Raw genomic sequence first — 27,584 nt, forward strand, 5'->3', positions numbered from 1 at the left:
CGAAACCTAAAAGCAACCAGAAGATGACAAATGACTCCATTAAATTGTCTAAGTAAGAATGTCTGTTTAATATCATGTTCAAATCACGTTGAGTTCAGCATTACTCTTATCTTTGCTGAGAATGACGACAGGATGGAAAGGAACCAAAGCTTTCAATTTACCTGTCTGGACCTAAAATAAATGGATGTATTAGTTTAGTTAAGTCTTTATTTGAAGGAACAATGCAAGACATTCAGCTCAAAGGCAGATATGATCTGCACAAGATTATAGCTAAATAGCTCATTTACATCTGCAGTCCCTTGTTACATAAATTAAAAAGAAAAAATACCCATCTATCCATTTTCTACCGCTTATTCCCTTCAGGGTTGCGGGGTTGCGAGGGGGGGGGATAGACAGACAACATTCACACACTAGGGACCATTTAGTGTTGCCAATCAACCTATCCCCAGGTGCATGTCTTTTGAGGTGGGAGGAAGCCGGAGTACCCGGAGGGAACCCACGCCGTCACGGGGAGAACATGCAAACTCCACACAGAAAGATCCCGAGCCCGGGATTGAACCCAGGACTACTCAGGACCTTCGTATTGTGAGGCAGACACACTAACCCCTGTATTACCGTGCTGCCAATATATAATAGCGTGCAATAAAATTATAACAATCTAAATATACTATCGCATGCAATAAAAATACAACAATCAAATTAAGAACATTCATAAAAATGCCCTCTCATTGACACATTTTGTAGACGGCGTGGCGCAGTGGGAGAGTGGCCGTGCGCAACCCGAGGGTCACTGGTTCAAATCCCACCTAGAACCAACCTCGTCACGTCCGTTGTGTCCTGAGCAAGACACTTCACCCTTGCTGCTGATGGGTGCTGGTTGGCGCCTTGCATGGCAGCTCCCTCCATCAGTGTGTGAATGTGTGTGTGAATGGGTAAATGTGGAAGTAGTGTCAAAGCGCTTTGAGTACCTTGAAGGTAGAAAAGCGCTATACAAGTATAACTCATTTATCATTTATATACATTACAACCACACCTCTCATTTACATCATCACACATAGACAATACATGCGTTTGTTCACCTCTGTCATTATTTGTAAAAAACAACCATTATTTCCGCAGACACACCTCACATCTCCGAACAAAATGCTCTCATGCATGAACATAATACACATTAACATTGATTGATTGAACACACATTGATTGATTGATTGATTGACATTAAGTTGACACGTGGGTCAAATACAGTGCCCACCTCAGTGTGAGCAGCATTGATTCCTCTAAAGCCACTTTTTTTAAGTTCAACTGTAAATGAATCTCTTTGACTTTTCAGATTTGTTGTGAAGTCGTTCCATTCCTTTATCGCTTTGTATGAAAAGGCTGATTGTGCAAAAGAGGTGTTCCATCTGGGTATGCTACACTGCTCCCCTGGTGGAGGCTCGTGTTTTTTTTGTGGGGCGGTTGAGAGTCATGAGATGTACACGGAGAAAAATACAGAAAGAGATGTGAGATTTCTGATGGTCTTTTTCCTTTACTGTTGGAGATAGGGCTGGGCGATATAGCGATATACTCGATATATCTCGGGTTTGTCTCTGTGCGACATAGAAAATGACTATATTGTGATATTGGAGTATACGTTCTCACGCAGTTGCTTTTAGTTGCGGGCATTAAACTGAATGCGTTTCTCCCTCTTTATTGCCTCTCCTCACAGAGACTTAAAACAAGTGCACCTTCTTACATACGTCAGTCACACATGCAACGCCACACGCCCTCCCCCGAGCAGAGAGGTAAAATTAGCTGTGATGCTAACGGTGTGTTGCGAGTGGTAATACGGGAGAGAGAAGGTGCAAATCTGGTAACAAATGGAAGAAAAATTAATTACCAAGAAAAACAGCACAGGGTGCATTGTCTGGCGGTGGTTTGGCTTCAAACAGGAACATGTTGAACATTTATACGGCAGAAGCATTGCCACAAAAAGTAGCAGCGCTGCTGATATGTAGCATCATTTGGAAAGTCACCCACTACAGAATGAAAAGTGCTTCAAACTGTGCACGACAACATCTCCGTTCGGTGCCACACCCACAAAATGTCAAAGCAACTATTTTCACATCAACACCGTAGGACATATACTATTTGATATGCAGCTCATTTTTATGTGACACTTTTTGAACCATCATGTGTGACATCATGCACAAAAGTGCACTTTATTTGTTTTAAACTACTGTACTGGCGTTCCGTACAAAAAGTGCACTTTAAAGGCCTACTGAAATGAGATTTACTTATTTAAACGGGGATAGCAGGTCCATTCTATGTGTCATACTTTATCATTTGGCGATATCGGCATATTTTTGCTGAAAGCATTTAGTAGAGAACATCCACAATAAAGTTCGCAGCTGGAGAAAAGCCCTGCCTCTACCGGAAGTCGCAGACGATGACGTCACCCGTGTGGGGGCTCCTCACATATTCACATTGATTTTAATTGGAGCCTCCAAAAAAACAGCTATTCGGACCGAGAAAACGACAATTTCCCAATTAATTTGAGCGAGGATGAAAGTTTCGTGTTTGAGGATATTGATAGCGAAGGACTAGAAAAAAAAATAAAAACAAGTTAAAAAAAACCACGATTGCATTGAGATGGAATCATATGTTTTTAGAGACATTTACTAGGATAATTATGGGAAATTCCTTATCTTTCTATTGTGTTGCTAGTGTGTTAGTGAGTTTAACAGTACCTGATAGTCGGAAGTGTACTTCCACGGCCGGGTGTTTACGCGCAGTGTCTCAGGGAAGTCGACGGCAGCTATGGACGTCACAAGCTCAGCTGATCTCCGGTAAGAAGTGACTTTTTAACCACAATTTTCTCACCGAAACCTGCTGGTTGACATTCGGTTGGGATCCATGTTCGCTGTGATCCATAGTAAAGTTTCACCTCCGTGAATTTTAAACAAGGAATCACCGTGTGTTTGTGTGGCTAAAGGCTAAAGCTTCCCAACTCCGTCTTTCTACTTTGACTTCTCCAATATTAATTGAACAAATTGCAAAAGATTCAGTGACACAGATCTCCAAAATACTGTGTAATTATGCCATTAAAGCAGACGACTTTTAGCTCTGTGTGTGCGCAGCGCTCATATTCCTAACAGCCCGTGACGTCCAGCGTACACGTCATCATTACGCGACATTTTCAAGAAAAAACTCCCGGGAAATTTAAAAATTGCAATTTAGTAAACTAAAAAGGCCGTGCAAACTGAAAAGGCCGTATTGGCATATGTTGCAATGTTAATATTTCATCATTGATATATAAACTATCAGACTGTGTGGTGGTAGTAGTGGGTTTCAGTAGGCCTTTAATATAGTGTTGTTTTGATATGTCATCTTAGTGACATCATGCACAAAGGTGCACTCATAGCTTGTTTTAAAATGTCTCTGACAATCTTGCAGTTTCTGTTTTGGAAATGACATGAATGTTTGTGCCACTGCTTAATAACTGTTTAATAAATACAGTTTTCCTTGAGCAGTCCCGCGATGAAACTTGGGACCAGGTGGATTGCATCGACGGTCAACTGGTGCGCCCGGGGGGAACGCGGGTATTCCCCCACTTTGCGATTGTTAGAGATAGGTTGTACAGAGTGAGCCGTGACCCTCAAACAGGTGAGGAATCCACCCAGTTGTTGGTGCCAAAACCGCAACGGCAAATGGTTTTCCAGACGAGGCACTGCAATCCCCTTGCTGGCCACATGGGGTACGACAAAACACTCAATCGGGTCATGGTCCGTTTCTATTTGCCAGGCATCCGAGCAGACGTACGCCGGTGGTGTGCTGCCTTCCCGGACTGCCAGCTGGTTAATCCAGCGGTCATCCCGAAGGCCGCTTTGCGCCCATTACCGCTCATGGAGGTAGCATTCGAAAGAATTGGGATGGACCTCATCGGACCATTTCACCCGAGCACACGGGGATATCGCTTTGTGTTAGTCCTGGTGGATTACGCAACCCGCTATCCCGAAGCAGTGCCCCTGCGCTCCATCTCTGCCAAAAGTGTAGCACAAGCGCTGTTTCAGGTCATCTCCAGAGTCGGAATCCCGAAAGAGATTCTGACAGACCAAGGCACGTCCTTTATGTCACGCACGTTAAAGGAACTGTACGGATTTTTAGGGATTAAAGCGATCCGCACCAGCGTATACAACCCACAAACTGACAGGCTGGTGGAACGGTTTAATAAAACGCTGAAAACCATGATCCGTAAGTTCACGCTCAAGGACAAACCTAATTGGGATAAATGGCTGGATTCCCTACTGTTTGCCATGCGGGAGGCACCCCAGACCTCAACCGGCTTTGCGCCGTTCGAGTTGTTATACGGCAGGAGATCGCGCGGCGTACTGGACCTAATTAAAGAAAGCTGGGAGGAGGGTTCAAGCCGCGGTAAAAATGAAATACAATATGTTATAGACATGCGAGCAAAACTCTGCAGGTGGCGCACTTGTCACGGGAAAATTTGCTCCGCGCCCAGCAACGACAGCAGCACACGTATAACAGGGGAACTCATCTTAGAAAATTTTCACTGGGAGAAAGAGTACTTGTACTACTCCCAACCTCCAGCTCAAAATTACTAGCGAAGTGGCAAGGACCTTTTGAGGTCACACGGCAAGTGAATGACGTGGACTGCGAGGTTCAGCGCTCGGACCGAGGCGTTAGCATACAAATTTACCATGTAAACCTACTGAAAGCATGGAGGGAGGCGGTGCCTGTCTCCATGGTGACGGTAGTGAGAGAGGAGGAGGAGTTGGGGCCAGAGATCCCACGCTCCGCCTTTTCCCCTCCTCTTCCCTGTGATGACCAGCTCACATTGGCACAAAGAGCGGAGGTTGCTGAGTTACAGCGGCGCTACTCGGATGTGTTCTCCCTGCGACCCAGGCGCACGGATATCATCCGACATCATATTGAGACCAGCCCGGGAATTACAGTGCGGTCTCGGCCATATAGGCTACCCGAGTACAAATGCAAAGTAGTTTGGGAAGAATTAAAACCCATGCTGGAGTTGGGGGTAATACAAGAATCCCACAGTGCGTGGTGCAGCCCTATTGTTCTAGTAGGGAAGAAGGATGGGTCTGTGCACTTCTGTGTGGATTACCGCAAGGTGAATGAGGTATCACGTTTCGACGCGTACCCTGGGTGCAGTGTTGACCCAGCGGGTGGAGGGCATCGACCGCCCCTTGCTTTACATCAGCAGGAAACTGTCGGACCGGGAGGCGAGGTACAGCACGGTGGAGAGGGACTGCCTTGCCGTCCGGTGGCCGGTTGGGGCCCTCTGCTACTACCTGTTGGGGCTTGCCTTCAGTCTGCTTGGACCACAAACCTCTCCAGTGGCTCCACCGCATGAAGGACGCCAATGCGCGGATCACCCGGCGGTACCTCGCATTATAACCCTGCAACTTCTGGGTGGTCCACGGGCCGGGCGCGCAGATGGCCGTGGCTGACTTCCTTTCTCGCCCCGCTATGGGCTGGGTGGAGTGGGCGCGGCCGGACGGGTGCCCGGCCTGAGCCTGACGGTGGAGGCATGTGGAGAGGGGCGTGGTCCACGCGTTCCCTGCGGGTGGGGTGTGTGCAGCACACACCATGAGGCAGCCAACAGATGAGTGGATGTCTCAACTGGAACGAGTTATCTAATCACCTGTTCCTTTATTGGCAGCGCCGGAGACCATGAGGAGAGAGGGGACTGACAAGCAAGAAGCAGAGGGATGAAAAGCAAGAGAACTGCACATTGAGAGATTGTGAAAGAGAAAATAAAAACTGTTGTAAAACTCTGCATCTGGCAGTAGTGTGGTCCTGTCAACCCGACGAACGCGGGGGAGATGAAGGAAACGTCCACAGTGATAAATGCTGGGAAAAAAATATGAAAAGTGTATCTAAATATGAAGGCAGCAAATGAATCAGTCTCATTCAATCTCCATCCATCCTTTCATTTTCTACCACTTGTCGCTCTGCACATCCGTTGTCATTTTTCGTACTAGTTTTCATATATTTGGTATTGTTTGTGTATGCATTAAACTTAGTGTTTTCTTCCTCGTTTCGGTCTTCTGCATTCATGCAGTTTTGACGTCTTCTTGCTTGGCTCGTTACTCTGTCCCGCATCATTTACAAGACTTGTCCAGTCTTAATTTAATATTTTTGTTTGTTTTTTCTTGTTATTTGCTTTTGCATAATACTTTTTGTTGCCACCTTTTTCACTTAATACGGCAGAGCTTTGCATATTTTTGATTTAGCCTTCGCATCACTGTCAATTCACCAATACTTATAATTGGAATAGAAAAGGAACTCTCTAAATGGACATCTCACTCATCCTAAGCAGGTAATAAATGTATAAACACGTTATAATCAATGTTCGGAATAATGGCGTTATATGATAATGGTGTTACTAAAGTTACCTTTACTAGTAAATGTACTAACCTGCTTGTGTCCATCATTCCTACACCAATGAGCTCTATAGTGACAGGTCTGATTGACGACTGGTAGTCATAAAGTACTTTGAGGAGCTGATCATGGGCCAGATAAAGACCTTCATCGATATCACTGTGGACCCTCACCAGTATACCAACAAGAAGAACTACTCCACTCATGACGCAATCTTATGCGTGGCCAACACCTGGAGGGCAGGAACTCCTCTGTTCGCCTCAACACCATCATCCCACAGACACTGGTGAAAAAGCTGGACATGCTATAGGGCTGAGTCCCTTACTGAGAAACTGGGTTCTGGACTTCCTGACCAACAGACCAAAAACTGTCAGGATTCACAACACTGTATCCCCTTGTATCACCCTCAGCATTGGCACCAGCCAGGGATGTGTGCTGTGCCCACTCCTCTTCACGCTACAGACCTATGACAGCACTACTAAACACCCCAGCTGTCACATTGTGATGTTTGTGGGACTCATTTCTGGGAGGTCTGAGTCTGCCTACAGAAATGGAGTGGAGCGGCTGACTTGGTGGTGCAGGGGAAACAACCTGGTCCGTAACACCACCAAGACGAAGGAGCTGATCATGGATTTCCGGAAGAAAAAAACAATACACATCCAACCACTGTACATCAATGGGGACCATGTGGAAAGGGTCTCTAACTTCAGGTTCCTGGGATCCAGATCGAGGAAGACCTGTCATGCATGGAGTATGAAGACCTCAGTGACCATCAAAAAGGCACAGCAGAGACTTTACTTTCTAAGACTCCTCAAGAGGAACCGCATGTCACAAAAACTGATTGTGTCCTTCTAACACAATAGAGAGTGTGCTGACATACTATATGTGTGTATGGTATGCCAGCTGCACGGCGGCAGAGAGAAAAGCACTTCAGAGGGTCATAAAAATTGCCATGAAGTCTTCCTGGCTACAATATACACACACCAGAGCCCCCCCCCCACCCACCCACACACACACACACACACACACACACACACACACACTCCGTGCGTTGGTTGAGGAGGGCGGGTTTTGGTGCTAGCATGTAAGTATATTGTAACCAGGAAGATTCAGGGATGCATGGGATTCTGGGTATTTGTACTGTTGTGTTTATGTTGTCTTACAGTGCGGATGCTCTCCTGAAATGTGTTTGTCATTTTTGTTTGGTGTGGGTTCAGTGTGGTGCATATTAGTAAGAGTGTTAAAGTTGTTTATATTATAACCCTCAGTGTAACCTGTATGGCTGTTGAACAAGTATGCCTAGCAGATGAGCTGTCAAGAGCTGCGTATAGCATGCGACCGGCCGACAAGCAGGTAGCTTAGTGTAAAAAAGCGGGCGCGACAACATGTTAAAAAGGAAGTTAAAAGCATTGCCATCACGGCACGCTCTCAATATTATACACTGGGTGAAGACCGCAGGATGTTGTCCCCAAGTGATTCCTGGGAGAGGAAACCAAACTCCGGAAACCTCCTGAAATAATCGGAGGGGTCGGTGATTAAGCAGCTGAGCCACATCAGAGTGACCAAAGAGCTGCATGCGGCTCCGGAGCCGCGGGTTGCCAACCACTGCCCTAGATTAACTGTACAGTGCCAAGTGCTTCAAAAAGGCCCAAAACATCATAAGGGACCCATCTCACCCCGGACATCAACTTTTTGAACTGCTGCTGCAGGACGATAAAATGCCAGACAAACAGATTTACCCGAGAGCAATAGTGTTGCTGAACACAGGACAATAATGACTGTGCATGGGAGCTGCGTGTTTGGTATTTGTATCTATTGTATGTATTTTTATCTATTTATCTATGTTCTTATGTTTTTATGTGGTATTATGAATTTGCACTAAATTAGTTTTTGCTTACAATTTCGCTAATGAGGGAAACACAATTGTGTTACCCTTAGTAAAACAATTTTGTTACTCAAAGACCCACAGTGTCTCTTCTTCGCGTTCGCTGGAATGTTTAAAATCCGGGGGGCTAAAACAGCGCTTCGTTAAGGTACCGGTCCACAACCTACGGAGGTGTCCTAGCCCCTGCTCCGGCCGGCTTCAGGCCGTGAAGCTGCCGCCAGCTAGCGAGCTAACAAGCTAACCAATAACAAAGTATTGGTTAGCTTGACCAGGAAACCAAAGTCTTTCGGTGGGAGTATGGTTGCGAAGCTCAAACTTAAAGGAATTTACGAATAGAATAGAATAGTCTGTGACTATTCTATTCTGTCAAGCCATCAATCTGTCAATACTTTCCGTGTCCGGGCCAGGTAAGGTTTCCCCGTGTTAAATCAAATTAAGCCACAGGCTCCACTCCTGGTGGTGCCCTTCCGTCAATTCCTTTAAGTTTCAGCTTTGCAACCATACTCCCCCTGGAACACAAAGTCTGGTGTGGTCTTTATTGTCATGTACAATGACAATAAATATATATTCTCCTCTATTCTATTCAACAGTAATGCAATCCATCACAGTCAACTATGAGTCAGCATACAGAGAGGAGGTAGAACATCTGGTGGATTCTCAAAATGAAAATAAAAAACCAAGGAGATGGCGTCGAACAGCAGGAAGATCAGACACCCTGCACATTGGAGTAGGGTGCTATGGCGAATTGTCTCCATTTTCAGGTATCTTGGGGTTCATCTACCCAGGGACCTCACCTGTAGCCGGTCAGCTCAAAAAAGCACACCAGCGCCTCGACTTCGCCAGGAAGCTGCGGTGTGCTCGACTAGAGAGCTCAATCCTAAGTAGTTGCTACAGATGGTGGTGGAGAGCATCCTCATCACTAGCATAAGACTGTGGCACAGCATCTGCACAACTAAATAGAGCAAGGTACTGCAGAGGGTGGGGAAAGCTGCTCAGAAGATCAAGGGGAGCTTCCTTCCCACCACAGGGCTCTCTGCATCACCAAGGACACCACCCACTTTGCACACCCTCTCTTTGATCCCATCCACTCAGACAGGAGACTGTGGAGCATCCAGAGTAGGACCTTGAGCCTAAGGAACAGCTTCTTTCTACAAACCCCGTTTCCATATGAATTGGGAAATTGTGTTGGATGTAAATACAAACGGAATACAATGATTTGCAAATCATTTTCAACCCATATTCAGTTGAATATGCTACTAAGACAACATATTTGATGTTCAAACTCATACATTTTATATTTTTTTTCTTTGCGAATAATCATTAACTTTAGAATTTGATGCCAGCAACACGTGACAAAGAAGTTGGGAAAGGTGGCAATAAATACTGATAAAGTTGAGTAATGCTCATCAAACACTTATTTGGAACATCCCACAGGTGTGCAGGCTAATTGGTAACAGGTGGGTGCCATGACTGGGTATAAAAGCAGCTTCCCAAAAAAATGCTCATTCTTTCACAAGAAAAGATGGGGTGAGGTACACCGGTTTAAGAACAACGTTTTTCAAAGTGTAATTGCAAGAAATTTAGGGATTTCAACATCTACGGTCCATAATATCATCAAAAGGTTCAGAGAATCTGGAGAAATCACTCCACGTAAGCGGCATGGCCGGAAACCAACATTGAATGACCGTGACCTTCGATCCCTCAGACGGCAGTGTATCAAAAACCGACATCAATCTCTAAAGGATATCGACACATGGGCTCAGGAACACTACAGAAAACCACTGTCACTAAATACAGTTTGTCGCTACATCTCTAAGTGCAAGTTAAAGCGCTACTATGCAAAGCGAAAGCCATTTATCAACAACATCCAGAAACGCCGCCGGCTTCTCTGGTCCCGAGATCATCTAAGATGGACTGATATAATGTGGAAAAGTGTTCTGTGGTTTGACGAGTCCACATTTCAAATTGTTTTTGGAAATATTCGACATCATGTCATCTGGACCAAAGGGAAATCGTACCATCCAGACTGTTATCGACGCAAAGTTCAAAAGCTACCATCTGTGATGGTATGGGGGTGCATTAGTGCCCAAGGCATGGGTAACTTATACATCTGTGAAGGCACCATTAATGCTGAAAGGTACATACAGATTTTGGAACAACATATATAACAACATAACAACATAGGGACAGCGTGGCGCAGTGGAAGAGTGGCCGTGCGCAACCCGAGGGTCCCTGGTTCAATCCCCACCTAATACCAACCTCGTCACTTTTGTTGTGTCCTTAGCAAGACACTTCACCCTTGCTCCTGATGGGTGCTGGTTAGCGCCTTGCATGGCAGCTCCCTCCATCAGTGTGTAAATGTGTGTGTGAATGGGTGACTGTGGACATAGTGTCAAAGCGCTTTGAGTACCTTGAAGGTAGAAAAGCGCCATACAAGTACTACCCATTTATCATTTACCCATTTATATGCTTCCATCCAAGCGCTGTCTTTTTCATTGACACCCCTGCTTATTTCAGCAAGACAATGCCAAGCCACATTCAGCACATGTTACAACAGCGTGGCTTCGTAAAAAAAGAGTGCGGGTACTTTCCTGGCCCGCCTGCAGTCCAGACCTGTCTCCCATCGAAAATGTGTGGCGCATTATGAAGCGTAAAATACAACAGCGGAGACCCAGGACTGTTGAACGACTGAAGCTCTCCATAAAACAAGAATGGGAAAGAATTCCACTTTCAAAGCTTCAACAATTAGTTTCCTCAGTACCCAAACATTTATTGAGTGTTGTTAAAAGAAAAGGTGATGTAACACAGTGGTGAACATGCCCTTTCCCAACTATTTTGGCATATGTTGCAGCCATGAAATTTTAAGTTAATTATTATTTGCAAAAATAAAATTAAGTTTATGAGTTTGAATATCAAATATCTTGTCTTTGTAACATTTTCAACTGAATATGGGTTGAAAAGGATTTGCAAATCATTATATTATGTTTATATTTACATCCAACACAATTTCCCAACTCATATGGAAACGGGGTTTGTAGAAAGCTGATAGACTGCTGAATCCCGATGATGCTCCGTCGCAATGGATATCAATTCCCCTAACTGCGTGCACCGCGTAAGTGTCAAAAACAGACATTTTCCATTACTCGTGTTCATTGTTATTTGTGTATGGTCTACAAACGTTATTATACAATAGTGGGGATCTACTGTACGCATTACCTTTGACAACACTGTTTTGAATAAAAATGAATTAACATTAAACACAATAATTTCATCTGTAAATGTCCTGTACCTCTCTCCAATGTAGCCAGCAGTGCATTGGCATTGACCGCTGATGTGGTCACACAGCCCTCCATTCCGACACGTGCACTCCTGGGAGCAGTTGATGCCGAATGAGCCAAACTGACATGGTTGTGCGCACACAGGCCCCTAAGTAACAAGGATTGCAAGATGGGACGATTTATGATGCATATCTTTTTTTTTTTTAAAGAAATCATTTGACAAGGAGATAAGGCATGCAAAGTGTAGTCATACCACCCATCCAGCAGGGCAGGAACACTCCCCAGTCACGTGATGGCAAGATCCAGCATTTTGACAGGGACAGTGTTTTTCACACATGGAGCCATGTTTACCTGGTGGACAAGGCTCCTCGCAGCTGGCAGAAGAAAACAATAACATTTAAAGGGGAACATTGTCACAATTTCAAAAGGGTTAAAAACAATAGAAATCAGTTCCCAGTGGCTTATTTTATTTTTCGAAGTTTTTTTTTTAAATTTTACACCTCCCGGAATATCCCTAAAAAAAGCTTTAAAGTTCTTGATTTTCGCTATTTGCGATGTGACTGTCCATTTCCCTGTGACGTCATACAGTGCTGCCAATACAAACAACCGCACCCGCCAATACAAACAACCACAGCAAGATATAGCGGCATTAGCTCGGATTCAGACTCGGATTTCAGCGGCTTAAGCGATTCAACAGATTACGCATGTATTGAAACAGATGGTCGGAGTATGGAGGCAGATAGCGAAAACGAAATTGAAGAAAAAAATTGAAGCTATTGAGCGAATAGCTAATGACGCTATTCGGCCATAGCATGGGTGTACCTAATGAAGTGACCCATAGCATGGCTGCCTTATTAGCATCGCTGGTAAAATGTGCAGACCAAACGATCAAGACTTTCGCATCTCGTGACACTGGAGCAACTTAAATCCGTCGATTGGTAAGTGTTTGTTTCGCATTAAATGTGGGTATCTAGTTTCCAATGTACACACTGCTAGCGTAAATAGCATGTTAGCATCGATTAGCGTAGCATGTTAGCATCGATTAACTGGCAGTCATTCCGTGACCAAATATGTCTGATTAGCACATAAGTCAACAACATCAACAAAACTCACATTTGTGATTTCGTTGACTTAATCGTTGCAAATGCATCTGCAGGTTATCCATACATCTCTGTGACATGTCTGTCTTAGCATCGCCGGTAAAATGTGAAGACACTCTGGCAAATTCAGTGGGGGTCTGGCGGCAGATTTCTTGCCAGTGGTGCAACTTGAATCCCTCCCTGTTAGTGTTGTTACACCCTCCGACAACACACCGACGAGGCATGATGTCTCCAAAGTTCCAAAAAATAGTCGAAAAAACGGAAAATAACAGAGCTGAGAAGCGTAAAATATGTCTAAAACTACTTTTTTAAAGTAATCATTTTGTACTTCAGGCATGAAAAAAAAAATGTGGATGCTGAGCGCATGTCATTATCAAGATAATGGCACTAGCATTTACTTAATGTTTGTAATGTGAAAATGAAAATGGCGGGTGTATTACCTCGGTGACGTCACGTTCTGACGTCATCGCTAAAAGACCGATAAACAGAAAGGCATTCAATTTGCCAAAATTCACCCATTTAGAGTTCGGAAATCGGTTAAAAAAATACATGGTCTTTTTTCTGCAACATCAAAGTATATATTGACGCTTACATAGGTCTGGTGATAATGTTCCCCTTTAAGTAGTACAATCAAGTTGTAATCAGACTGCATATTCAAAACTACAGGGTGTCTGTAAGGTCTTGTGATATTGACAAATAAATGAAATGTCCAACAAGACCTCATTTGATCAGAATATTACCAAGTAACATCTTCAATAGAACTTGATGCAATTACATTTCCTTTGTGTTCAGACTTTCGGGAAACACTGTGTTTAACCGAAATTACTTTACCAGGCATGCATCCATTTAATGAGTCAACACATTTTCTGCTTCCCAATCAAAATTATCCATTTTCTAAACAGCAAAAACTGAAATCAAAGTAAGATTAAATATCTCAAATAAGGGTGATATTTGCTTATTTTCTGTCTGATAAGATAATTCTTCTCGCTAAGCAGATTTTATGTTGGAGTGTTTTACTTGTTTTAAGAGTTTTGGTCCTAAATGATCTCAGTAAGATATTACAGCTTGTTGCTGAGATGTAATATCAATCAATCAATCAATCAATGTTTACTTATATAGCCCTAAATCACTAGTGTCTCAAAGGGCTGCACAAACCACCACGACATCCTAATAACCTATATTAAGTAAAACATGCTTGAAACTAGAATATCAACAGTTGCAAAGCTGTGTCATCAACACTCACAAGTATAAAACGACTTTTTTAAAGTAATCATTTTATACTTCAGGCATGAAAAAAAAAATCTGGATGCTGAGCGCATGTCATTGTCAAGATAATGGCACTAGCATTTACTTAATTTAAGAATGTTTTTCAACATATGGAGCAAAAAGGTCTATTTTTTTTTTCTACTTTTTAGTAGTGAGAATATACTTATTCTAAGGTATTTTAGGGTTCATAGAGGTTAGCTAATTTTGCTTGTTTTGGAAAGTCTTGAAAAGCCAAATTTTCTTGTTTTTTTGGCAGATAATTTTTCTCAGTTCAAATAAAATACCCCTAATTTTTGTGTTTTTTTTCCCTTGTTTTTGAAAACTGGAATAAACAAGTGGCATAGCGTGAGAGCTAGCGAGAAAATACATACGATAGAAAGATGAGAGTCGTCACTGTAGCACGTAGGCAAATTAGGATCCGAGAATGAATAACGAAAAGGGGCGAGTTTAAATAAGGGAGGTGATTAGAAGAAAACAGTTGTGCGTAGATAACAAGGGGCAGGTTGAACTAATGAGCTACCATGGTGACAGACTAAACAGGAAATAAAGACATCAAACAGGGTGATACAAAAATGGAACAATAAATCATAATATGGGAAGATCGGAGTACGGATCTTAACACTGTTACGGTAAATCAAACGTTAGTGCAATCACAATATAGTAACACTCGAAATAGTGCAAAGCAATAAGATATCAATAACTCAACGTTGCTCAAACGATAATGTCACACTACACAACATACAAAATAAACATGTAAAACTCACTTTATTAAGTTAATCCTCATCCACGAATCCCTCAAATTTGTCTTCTTCAGTGTTCGAATTGAACAGTTGGGCGAATACGGCATCGTCTCGTCGAAGTCCTCATTAAACGAGCCAGTGTCGCTGCTGTTAATGTTCAATTCTCTCGCTCCTGCTCTATTCCCGTGTTCTACTTTGTGACTGATCGCCTTAAGTTTAAACTTTGCGTCGTAAGCGTGTCTCTTAATAGGAGCCATTTTGGGGTCTTTACATAAACATACAGAAACGGCACGCCTCCCGCAGTCATATATCGCAGCATGCACCGCGAGCTTCTTCTTCCACGAGGGGAAAGGAAGTTGGCGGCTGCTTACCGTAGAAGAAGCGTGCTTCTTCTTCTATGGGTGAAAATGAAGTCGACGGCTGCTTACCGTAGGTGTGAGACCTGTTGTGACTCAATATTGGTCCATATATAAGGCGCACCAGGTTATAAGGCGCACTGTCAGCTTTTGAGAAAATTTGAAGTTTTTAGGTGCGCCTTATAGTGCGGAAAATACGGTACTGGTGTGCAAAAAATATTTTCAACCCAATTAGGTGAAATTACATAATCTCCCATGACACACCAGACTATACACAGTGGTTGAAAAACACAGCGATAAGAAATGTATAATTCCGCTGGTAATCACAGTGTTAAAAATAATGTTCAAAATATTAAACATTCTTGTGACGCTTTACTGGCATTGTGGTTATGTGGGTGAGTTCTCTCTATAATGCAAGCAGACTGGACACAGCGTGAAGGTAAGAAAGTATGATTGATTTATACTATAAAACAGACTAAGAACAAAAACACTTGCACATGGCACTAAAGACAAAACCAACAGAACTAGCATGGGAGCTAGAAAGAACATAAGGCGCTAGCATGTGAGCTAGGGGAACAAACAGAGGAATAGCGTGGAAGCTAACGAATACAAAAATACTTTTACCACAATCGGGGATAGCGACGTCACCTGTTGCATCGGACAGCAAACTAGACTGCGAGGATGAGTAACGGAAAAGGCAGGCTAATATAAGAACAGAAATTAGGAGGCAGGTGTGCGTCAAAAACGAAAGGCAGGTGACACTAATACTTGTCTATGGCAACGGAAACAAACAGGAAGTGCCACCAGGAACTAAGGAAGACAAATACTAAACAGGATGTACTACAAAAACAGAACAAAACCAGAATATGTCATGATCTGACTGGCGGATCATGACAATTTTCATGCATTTTAATCCATCCATCCATTTTCTACTGCACCTGTTCAAGAAGTCGCATTAATGGTAAGAACTATTTTATTAATTATTGTTCAGCTTCAGAATAACAATGTTATTAAAAAGAAGAAGATACGTATTATACTCTTAAAATGCTGGTCTTACTTAAAAATGCATGCATTTAGTTGTATTCAGCCTTAAAAAATATTATATGGCTCTCACGGAAATACATTTTATGATATTTGGCTTTCATGGCTCTCTCAGCCAAAAAGGTTCCCGACCCCTGCCCTAAAAGGTCGAATTTACTGTAGTTATGTAATATAGTATACTTGAACTTTTTTTCTGTAATACTGTCATTCAAACTCTTACTGTTCAAACTCTACTCACAAGGCCCCGGTGTATCCAGGTGCGCAGAGGCACTCGCCAGTTTCATGGTGGCAGGTTGCACCATTTAAGCATTGGCACTGGAGCAGGCAGTCCTTGCCGTAGAAGTTGGGCTCGCATGGCTCCTCACACCTCCATCCCTGGTAGCCCTCGGTGCAGACACAGGCTCCTGTTATTGGGTTACACTTGGCCCCATTCCGACACTGACAGCGATTAGTGCAGTGGGGACCCCAGAAGTCACTTTCACAGGCTGGAAGAACAAAGAGCAGTGTGTGAGTCAACGTGTAAACTGTCAAGGTTTCTAGACTATAAAGCCTACAATTAGTATGTCGAAATTAGGGCTGTCTTAGAATAGTTGACAATTTGACGATTCCATCGGGAGTAATAGAAGTCTGATTTCACTATCAACCTAGTAGTCTAACCATCCAACTCTGAATCCCCCTCCTCCCTCCCGAGTTGAGTACCCAAGGCCCCGCTGGATAAAGCTGGTGGGTTGGGAAGATGTTCCGAGGTGGGAACCGTTGAACACGGAGGTACCTGACACCTGGTGCCACCTTGACCCCGGAGGTTTAGTTTCGACCAGTTTTCTACCTCACTGCTCCCCTCTGGCAACGATAATGATCCTTCCGGAGGTTCATGTTAGGAAACCCTGTTATGGCAGGCCTGGGCAATTATTTTGACTCAGGGGCCAAATTTAGAGAAAAAAATGTGTCTGTGAGCTGGAACACTAATACAATACCTCACAATAATGTCTGATTGAATCCTAAAAATGTCATGACAGACAGCCTTAAAAAACGGAATGGATTTTTTTTTTTTTTTACTCAATGAGACACCCAGAATGTACATGAAAATAAAGAATGTTAGAATTTTTGAGGGATAAAACAGTGAATATTGACACCCCCTCTACATCCACATATTTTACAACCAAGTGAAACCCAAAAAATGCAACAAAACAGTGAAATATGAACGTGAAGGGTAAAAAAAAACCCACCTACAATCTGAAATATCTGATATATCACTAAGCATTACAACTTTATTGTAAAAATCTCCTTCCATGTCTGTCATTGACACCCGCATTTCAGACCCTGGAAACACTCAATGTGTTTAGATGACCATACTAACTAATTAGATGACCATAGTAACTAATTAAAAGACGATTGTAACTAATTAGATGACCATAGTAACTAGTATATGATGCAGATTCCAAGAGGTGAAAGACTTAGTATAGTTCAACACTACGGCCATTAGAAAACATCACACTGCACATCATTCATTCAAGTTCAAGATGGTGCCCGTGTGTCTGGCTCGCTGCTTGTCTCTGAGCACTACTGTCTGTTTTGTGGTTATTTCGACGTGGGTTTTGAGGACCATCGACTCACTTCTAGTGTATGAACGCCAGGAGTTGTTGAGGATAGGGGAGTCAGTACGGTCATGTGAACTTTACAATGCAAGAGACTCGGATTCATTTTTCTGTGCTAACCTACCCGAGTGCTTCCGTCGAGTGAACGCGCCGCTGCCCAGGAAGCGGAAACGCAGAGGAATGCAATCCCGGCCGACTGATAAAAGTGAAAGCTTGGTTGGCACATCCTGACGCGGTGAAGATCTCTGCACTGCCCCGGGAGTAAAGCGACTGTTTTGGTTGCTATTTGTCGCGGCGGGCGCTTCAACTGGTTGGTGCCAATCATCGGACGGCGGGAGGATGCCCTGCGCGCTGCGCCCTCTTCGCTCATCTCACAGGAGCTCAGGTAGCGTGTCTCTGGCTAATCTTCGGCCGCTGAGCTGGGCACCGCACGTGGCTACAACAACGTCTAAGAGGTGTGCACTCGTGAATGCGAGATCCGTCATGAACAAGACTTTTGTTCTCTAGGACGTTTTCTCATCACACTCTTTGGATATACCGTTCTTGACAGAAACCTGGATTGGCACCGGTGAGTCTGCTGCTTTTTCAGAGCTATTGACCCCAGACTGTACCTTCAATAACACGCCGAGAACGAGCGGTGGTGGCGGGGGATTAGCTATTGTTTTAAAGGAAAGCGTTCATCACAAGGTTATCATGGAGTGCTCTTTTCCCTCCTTTGAACTGAGCTGTTTCAAGCTGCGACAGACTGATCCAGTACTTTGTGCTGAAATCTACAGACCACCAAAGCACAACGAAGACTTTATCAAGGACTTTTCGGACTTCATTGCTTTTAGTCTGGTGCGCTACGACAAGATTTTAATCGTCTGGGATTTTAATCTACACGTTTGTTGTCCTTCTAAACCCATGGCTGGAGAGTTTTTGGACTTGATTGAAGGTTTTAATTTGGCTCAGCATGTTACTGGCCAAACACATGTAAACGGACACACTCTAGACCTTGTATTGTCTTATGGTTTTAATGTTGACAAAGTCGTTGTTGGTGATGTTGTGTTTTCCGATCACAGTCCTGTTATGTTCAATTTAAGTTTGGACTCTGATGTAAAAACGCCTGCCGTGCGACATAGGTCTGACACTGCAGCCGCCTTTAATCATTTGTTCACTGTGTCCATGCAGAGTATATCACACTCTGTAGACACTGAACAATTGATGTGCTCTTTCATCTCCACATGTTCTGATATTCTGGACAGTATAGCGCCCCCCAGAGCTATACGTCCAAAGTCAAAACAGGAGCCTTGGCTCAATGGCACCACGCGCACAGCTCGGCGTGAGCGTCGAAGGGCGGAGCGGAAGTGGAAAGGGGATCACTTGGAGGTCTCTTATTAAATTCTAAAAGAAAGCTGTCGGAATTATCAAAGTGTGGTTAAAGCTGTCAGACTTATTTCAAATAGTGTCAACAAGACACATGTTCTTTTTAAATCTATTAGTTCTGTTCTTAATCCAAATCCAGCCACTTCACTGGAGATGACAAGTGAAACTTGTGAAAAATGTATCTCCTTTTTTAACGACAAGGTTGTTACTATTGGGGCAAATCTTTCTCCTTCTCCATTGAGTTTCAATGTGGGCAGTCGGTGCTCGCCTGTCGCCCCGCTATGGGGGTGGAGGGTGGTTTGGAGTGGGCGGGGCCCGTCCACGCGTTCCTTGCGGGCGGGGTGTGTACAGGGGGAGGCCATGAAGCAGCCAACAGGTGAGTGGATATCTCAGCTGTAACGAATTATCTAATCACCTGTTCCTATATTAGCAGCGCCGGAGACCATGAGCGGGAGAGATGGTGGGAGCAGGAGAGAGGTGGAGAAACAAAGGACTGAAGGAACGAGAAAGCTTAAAAGCAACAGAGGACTGAAAGAACGAGAAGGCTGAAAAGCAAACAAGAAACTTTGAAAACGACAGCACACAAAAAAAAATAAAAAACTCCATCCATCCATTTTCTACCGCTTATTCCCTTTCGGGGTCGCGGGGGGCGCTGGCGTCTATCTCAGCTACGATCGGGCGGAAGGCGGGGTACACCCTGGACAAGTCGCCACCTAATCGCAGGGCCAACACAGATAGACAGACAACATTCACACTCACATTCACACACTAGGGCCAATTTTAGTGTTGCCAATCAACCTATCCCCAGGTGCATGTCTTTGGAAGTGGGAGGAAGCCGGAGTACCCGGAGGAACCCACGCATTCACGGGGAGAACATGCAAACTCCACACAGAAAGATCCCGAGCCTGGATTTGAACCCAGGACTGCAGGACCTTCGTATTGTGAGGCAGACGCACTAACCCCTCTGCCACCGTGAAGCCCATAAACTCAAAAACTCACCGTGAAGCCCAAAAACTCTCCTGTTAAAAACCCACGTCTCAAAGTGTTGTGGTCACATTGGTCCGTCGAAGTGATACATTGATTGACTTATATTTGTAAAATGTATGTTTTTATGTTTTCAATGTTTCAAGTTATCATAATTGATTATTAATTAAATTTGTACATGCTTTGTACACAAAAAGGTTTATTTTAATTCACGCTTAATTTATCAATCATATTATATGTTATATTAGTCCATATTTCAGGGACACCATGTAAACACTAATATTTTTCAACACAGGCCTGGTATTATTATCATTATGCTATTGCATTGGAGCATTACAGCAAGCTCTGTGAGAGTTTTCTTGGTAGAAATAAATATAAGGAGGCAAATTAAGGGAAAACATATGCTGTAATTTAGGATAACAGGATAAATGTTTTTTTAATCTGTCAATTCCAGTGTGAAACTGTAAATATTGTTGGAATGTTACAGTCCTTTTTATTCTATCAGCTGATGACACTGTAAAGGTACAGAACAACTGGTCGTGATGGCAACTTTTAGTCTTGTATTGAAACGTAAGCTCTTCATTTGGATGTTCTGGAGCTTAGCTGGAAGACATCATCTGGGACTGGACTTTAATTATAGACAAAATAATTACTCAACCTGACATCAGTTACTGTCCATATACGCAGCACAGTAATTTTGTTTTTCTATTATTTTGCATAGTGCTGAAACTCCTGTTCAGAATAAAACTTTATATGTTATGCTATCTCAGGGATCGGCAACCCAAAACGTTGAAAGAGTCATATCGGTCAAAATTACAAAAAGACTAATCCGTCTGAAGCCGCATGAAATTAAAAGTAGCATAATCATCTTATAATGAAGGCAACACATGACGTAAGTGTTACTATCAAAATGACTATGTGTTGCAGGCTGAAGCAAATCTTCGTTGACAGAAATGTTGAAATTTAATATTTATTCTACACATTTTTACAGCATTAAAAACCATTAGTAAATCAAAGGCTAATTAGAAGGTGAGATAACTTCTGGAAATGACTGACTTTTAATGGGGCGGTATAGCTCGGTTGGTAGAGCGGCCGTGCCAGCAACTTGAGGGTTGCAGGTTCGATCACCGCTTCTGCCATCCTAGTCACTGCCGTTTTGTCCTTGGGCAAGACAGTTTACCCACCTGCTCCCAGTGCCACCCACACTGGTTTAAAAAATGTAACTTAGATATTGGGTTTCACAATGTAAAGCGCTTTGAGTCACTTTGAGAAAAAGCGCTATATAAATATAATTCACTTCACTTCACTAATAGCCAAATGTATAATGTGTGTCCAGGTTAAAGGAAACAGCATTTTTTTTTTACAACCTTTGACAAGCTAGGTGATGTTTGCTGTGGTCTGGAACAACATGGCACACAAATAACTATCTGAAATGTAGCCAATATTACAAACAGATAACGTGTCATGAAACATGCAAAACTAAATTATGTACAAAAAGGATAAGAGTTAAGGATATTAAATGAGCTCAAATATACCTACAAACAAGGGATATCGATGCAATATGTACATACAGCTAGCCTAAATAGCATGTTAGCATTGATTAGCTTGCAGTCTTGCACTGACCAAATATGCCTGATTAGCACTCCAACAAGTCAATAACATCAACAAAGTGCACCTCTGTGCATTCACACACAGCATAAAACTTTTGGTGGACAAAATGAGACAAAGAAGGTGTGGAAGATTTTACATATAAACAAACCGTTGCGTCACAGTCCACACTATAGTGGGTTCAAGAGCCGCTAAAATTGGTAGGACTAAAGGATGTTTACCGAATACTCTCATCAGTGAAGCATACACACAAACATATTAAACAGTGGGCTTTCTAAGAATTGGGAGGGTTTGTGTCATTCGTTTTTTTTTAAATGCTCCAGGGAGCCACTAGGGTGGCACTAAAGAGCCGTGGGTTGGTGAACCCCCGGCTATATTGTAATGATTCCAACTTCAAGACATGGTGCTTCAAACATACAGTAGCAGTTTTTATCGCATAAGCCTGCATTAATTGCAGGTGGGAATGCTTGTGTTGGTTTATGTTCTGTGGATATGTTACATTATACGGTTATGTGGTATTTTATGTGTTTATGTTATTGTATATGTTTATGGATATGTTATTTGTCTGGCTGTCAAAAATTAACAAGTTCATTCATTAATCACAAAAAAATCATCACATTAAAACGCTTCGATTAATCATGCAATTTGTTTTGACGTTTTTACCTTAACCGTTATACATTCAGTGATTAGATCAATGCATACGTCAGTACAAAAATTAGTGAGGAGACTCCGACTGGTGTGCTCCAGGGCAGATTTCACTCCAAAATACAACCTGAAGTAACTTTGGATAAAACTGTTGTCAAGTTTTGTGCAAATAAATGACATGAATTCAGGTAAAATGTTGAAAAATGTTCCTGGATGACATTCTGGCAATAAAGTTGCTTCGGTGTACAAAATTATACACTTGTAAGATTGATTCATTAATTAATTATGATGAATTTGGATTAATCATGATTAATCCAATTTCCAAAATTTTATTACCATAGATTTCAGACTATAAGCTGCTGCTTTTTTCACCACGCTTCATACCCTGCGGCTTATGAAACGGTGCAGCCAATTTATTTATTTTTTGCTAATCTCGATAATGTTTTGAATTCAGGTGTGTTTTTGTTTGTGCTATTGCACCATCTTTTGGACAAGTTCGCTCACTGAGAATGTCTACAGCATTTCCTTCTGTTTAGTGCTTTCAACTGGAAGTGCCATTCTGTCTTCTAGTCGTCCATAGCATTTTTACTGAAATTAATTCTTAACTCATCACTTCAAGCAACGTTTGGAAGTTTTACAATGTAACTACAACTATTCATACTTATTAAACTATTCTGTGTGTTGGAGTAGTTTCATGCACATTTGTAAAGTCAGTAAGATAGCATTGTTAGCATGAACTAATATGCTAACACGTTTACGAGTGTCTGTATTAGTATCATTAACTTACAAATTGCATTCTGTTTATCGTTGTAAATTCACCAAAAAGTCACCATGGAGTTGTTGAGCCTATTTAGCTAATAGGAGAGCTAGCTTCTGCAGCTAGCGGGTCCATGGCAATTATTTTTTTTTTGTTTGATCAGCCATTTTACCGACGTGTTACAAGCACCCTTTGGAAACAATTAAGGCATGTAAATAAACATTTACAAAATATTTCTGTGCCGGTATATATCTGCAGCTTAAAGTCTCGTGCAGGGGTCTCAAACTCAATTTACTTGTGGGCCACTGGATGCAGAGTCTGGTTGAGGCTGGGCCACGAGAAAAGATTTCTTAAAAAAAATGTTGCATACTCCTCAGCATGTCTAGTTGTGTAATGACGTTTCAAATTGTATCCCTTGTGCACTGCAACTCTCTTTGTGCAAATAAAACATGTTAGGGTGCCGATGTGCTCAACAAAGAAATATTACATCTCCCACTTTTCCTGGAATTTTCTTCGCTCATCACAAACCTTTCTCTCCACTGCAGGCTTTGAAAAAGACATGTTTGGGGTTGTGGAATATATTTGTATTTATCCCACGCACAGAGAATGATGTTATTTCCGCAATGTGTGTCGTTCCGCTTTTCCTCCCTACGGCAACACGGCGGTCGGCGGGTAATAACCGGGAAGCACAAAAATGTGACGGCTCCTGGAGTGTTATCCGGCGTCATATAGAAATATATGTAGTGTTCATTGTGTGAGGCAATGCAAATTAAACAATAAAAAAAACAAAAAAACAGTTTCAAGTGGTCCAGGTTATCCGGGACTTTTATTACTGACGGACAGGTGTCGTGGTGTGACTGCAGCCAGGCACATGGCAACGTCTCTGTCGCTTTCACTCATTTTCCGCTTTTCCACTAACGCATGGGTAGGCTACCCAGAACGTTGAAAGAGCCATTTTGGACCCAAATAACCCAACGCTGCCAAGCACCATTCATAAAAAACTCGCGGGCCACACTAACATTTAACTTTCATATTAAGGTGGGGGTCTCAAAATAAGAGACCCTTGGTCTAGTGCAGGGGTCGGGAACCTTTTTGGCTGAGAGCCATGAAAGCCAAATATTTTAAAATGTATTTCCGTGAGAGCCATATCATATTTTTTAACACTAAATACAACTAAATGCATGCATTTTTAGTAAAGACCAATTTTTTTAGAGTATAATAGGTCTCTTATTCTTATTCTGTTTATTCTGAAGCTAACCAATAATAAATACAATTATTCTTCCCATTAATGGGACTTCTTGAACAGGTGCGGTAGAAAACAATGGATGCATGAGAATGTTTTATAAATTTAACATTATTTTTAACACTGTGACTACCAGCGTAATCATTAATTATTTATCGTGTTAAGCAACGTCAGCTAAGATTTATATGAGAGCCAGATGCAGTCATCAAAAGAGCCACATCTGGCTCGAGAGCCATAGGTTCCCTACCCCTGGTCTAGTGTAACTAATATATGGAACAATCTTTTTTTCTTCTAAAATGTTGTGGGTCCGGCTTACATTCCGCCTAATATAGTCCGGAAAATACGGCAATCTAATTTAAAGAACAATTATTTGACAGTAAAGGATTTCAGTATTTTGAACAGCCCAAGCTATTTGTTTTTATTATGGTATGGTATTTTATGATAACTTATGCGGTTATGTTAAATGGTTATTACCAGTAAATGTTATGTTATGTGGATAAGATACATTATATCTTACAGTTATGGTATGTTATGAGGTTATGTTATACTGTTAAATGATTTTATGTTATATTATTTTACATGGGTGTGCCTGGGCTATTATTTTGACTTAGGGGCCAAATTTAGAGAATAAAATGTGTCCGGGAGCTGGAACACTAATACAAAACCTCACAATAATGTCTGATTGAACCCTAAAAACGTCATGACAGACCGCCTTAAAAAACGGAATGGAATTTTTTTTTTTTTTTTTTTACTGAATGAGACAACCAGAAAGTACATGAAAATAAAGAGTGTTACAATATTAACTATAAGGGATAAAACACTGAATATTGACAACATATGAACGTCACACCTCCTCTACATCCACATATTTTGGGACGGTGTGGCGCAGTGGAAGAGTGGCCGCGCGCAACCCGAGGGCAACTAGTTGACTCCCCACCTAGTACCAACCTCGTCACATCCAGGTGTCCTGAGCAAGACACTTCCCCCTTGCTCCTGATGGGTGCTGGTTAGCGCCTTGCATGGCAGCTCCCTCCATCGGTATGTGTGTGTGAATGGGTAAATGTGGAAGTAGTGTCAAAGCGATTTGAGAACCTTGAAGGTAGAAAGCGCTCTACAAGTACAACCCATTTATCATTTATTTATTTTTATTTTACAGACAAGTGAAACCCAAAAAATGCAACAAAACAGTGAAATATGAACGTGAAGGGTAAAAAAAGCACATACATTCTGAAATATCTGATATATCACTAAGCTTTACAACTTTGTTGTAAAAATTTCCTTCCACGTCTGTCACTGACTCTGGAAACACTCAATGTGTTAAGAAGACCACAGTAACTAATTAAATGACCATAGTAACTAATTAGATGACCACAGTAACTAGTTAGATGACGATTGTAACTAATTAGATGACCATAGTAACCAGTATATGATGAATATTCCAAGAAGTGAAAGACTTGAAAATAACTACCTATCAGCACCACCTTGATTCTGCTTTTATTTTAATTAGCAGCATCAAATGTGCGTTTCTGTTAAAAGTGAAATCACCATTGATAATCTTATCTGAGTGTAATTAACTTCCTAATTAAAAATGACATCTTGATATTATCTTTACGCTTTTTAGCTGACTACTAGTAAAAACTATGGATGCCAGTTTTGAGAAGATTCTGTCTTTAGCCCGTCTCCTTTAAGTCCTAATTTCAATCATAAGTACACAGGGAGTATATCCCAAATATCCATCCATCCATTTTCTACCGCTTGTCCCATTTGGGGTTGCAGGGGGTCGCTGGAGCCTATCTAAGCTGCATTCGGGCGGAAGGCATGTACACCCTGCACAAGATGCACCTCATCGCAGGGCCAACACAGACATAGAGACAACATTCACACTCACATTCACACACTAGGGAGTAGAGATGCTCGGTTTGCGGTCTCATCCGCGGAGTCCGCGGATTAACCGCGGGTCGGCGGTTGACATGACGAAAAAATAGATTTTAATTAGATTCGGGCGGGTGGCAGTTGAACCATCCAGAAATATTTGATATGCATGATTCTGTGATCGGTATCCTTTGCCATTCAAAGAGCTATTTAAAACCTGTGTCATAAAGCAAATAAGACAATAAGAGACGCTATTATTCTCCTGAATGACCGCCGGAAGTCACCCACTTAATAATTATTAGGGCGTGCTATGAAGCCTTTGGCTTTGCCGCCTACTACAGCATGTACGATCTGCTTGGCAGTCCTGCATCATGTTGTGTGTGGCCTCCGCAGCAACATGCACACGACTGCAAAGCATACTGGGTGACACAAAGTACACTAATTGTTGTGATATAAACAATTTTAACACTCTTAGTAATATGCGCCACGCTGTGAAGCCACACCAATTAAGAACGACAAACACATTTCGGGAGAACATCCTCACAGTAACACAACATAAACGCAACACAACAAATACCCATAATCCTTTGTATTCATGATAATACCTGACTATTTTATACACCCCTAGCAGCCCCCCCCCCCACCCCCCCACCCCCCCACGTGCGTCGGTAGGGTGGGCGGGGGTGTAAAATATATTCAGGAAGTGTCATGAATACAAAGGATTATGGGTATTTTCTGTGTTACGTTTATGTTGTGTTACTGTGAGGATGTTCTCCCGAAATGTGTTTGTCAATCTTGTTGGGGGTGGCTTCACAGCGTGGCGCATATTAGTAAGTGTTAAAGTTGTTTATATCACAACCATCAGTGTACTCTGTATCACCCAGTATGCCTTTCAATCTTGAACGTGTAATTGCGGAAGCTACACACAACATGTTGCCGGATCAACAATCGGTTTGTACATATTATTGAAGGTGTCTAAGGCAATGGCTTCACAGCACGCCCTCATCCTTGTAATCAGGACGAGCGCTATTGGATAGTCGCGGGGACGTTAGCGGCTCCAATTGTCATCGTTACTCTGTGTAACAGGTTTAAATAGCACTGTTATTGTAAAGGCGAACAACATCTGATGTATTTCAGCGGGCGGTTGGCGGGCGGGTACGGTCCTGATAAAATGTTGGTGCGGGTGGATGACGACTTTGGAAATGCGGATGCGGATGATATAATTGCCTATCCGCGCATCTCCACAAGGGAGCATTTAGTGTTGCCAATCAACCTATCCCCAGATGCATGTCTTTGGAGGTGGGAGGGGCCTATCTCCAGGTGCATGTCTTTGGAGGTGGGAGGAAACTCACGCAGTCACGGGGAGAAGACGCAAACTCCACACAGAAACCAGGACTATTCAGGACCTCTGTCTTATGAGGCTGATGCAGTAACCCCTCTACACCGT

General features: G+C 42.5%; 1 protein-coding gene across 4 annotated transcripts in view; it reads right to left on the reverse strand.

Moving 5' to 3' along the window:
• LOC133542931 (multiple epidermal growth factor-like domains protein 11) overlaps positions 1–27,584 on the reverse strand; it is a 445,750-nt gene that overhangs the window by 114,546 nt on the left and 303,620 nt on the right. For all 4 annotated transcript variants that reach the window (XM_061887206.1, XM_061887204.1, XM_061887205.1 and 1 more), the window contains exons 6-8: positions 16,307–16,553; positions 11,819–11,939; positions 11,577–11,713 (exon numbers count right to left, since the gene is read on the reverse strand). In XM_061887206.1, coding sequence (XP_061743190.1) covers positions 11,577–11,713; positions 11,819–11,939; positions 16,307–16,553 — 505 coding nt within the window. The remainder of the gene's footprint in view (positions 1–11,576; positions 11,714–11,818; positions 11,940–16,306; positions 16,554–27,584) is intronic.

Source organism: Nerophis ophidion, linkage group LG25 (assembly GCF_033978795.1).
Source record: "Nerophis ophidion isolate RoL-2023_Sa linkage group LG25, RoL_Noph_v1.0, whole genome shotgun sequence".
NCBI classification, from domain to species: Eukaryota; Metazoa; Chordata; class Actinopteri; order Syngnathiformes; family Syngnathidae; genus Nerophis; species Nerophis ophidion.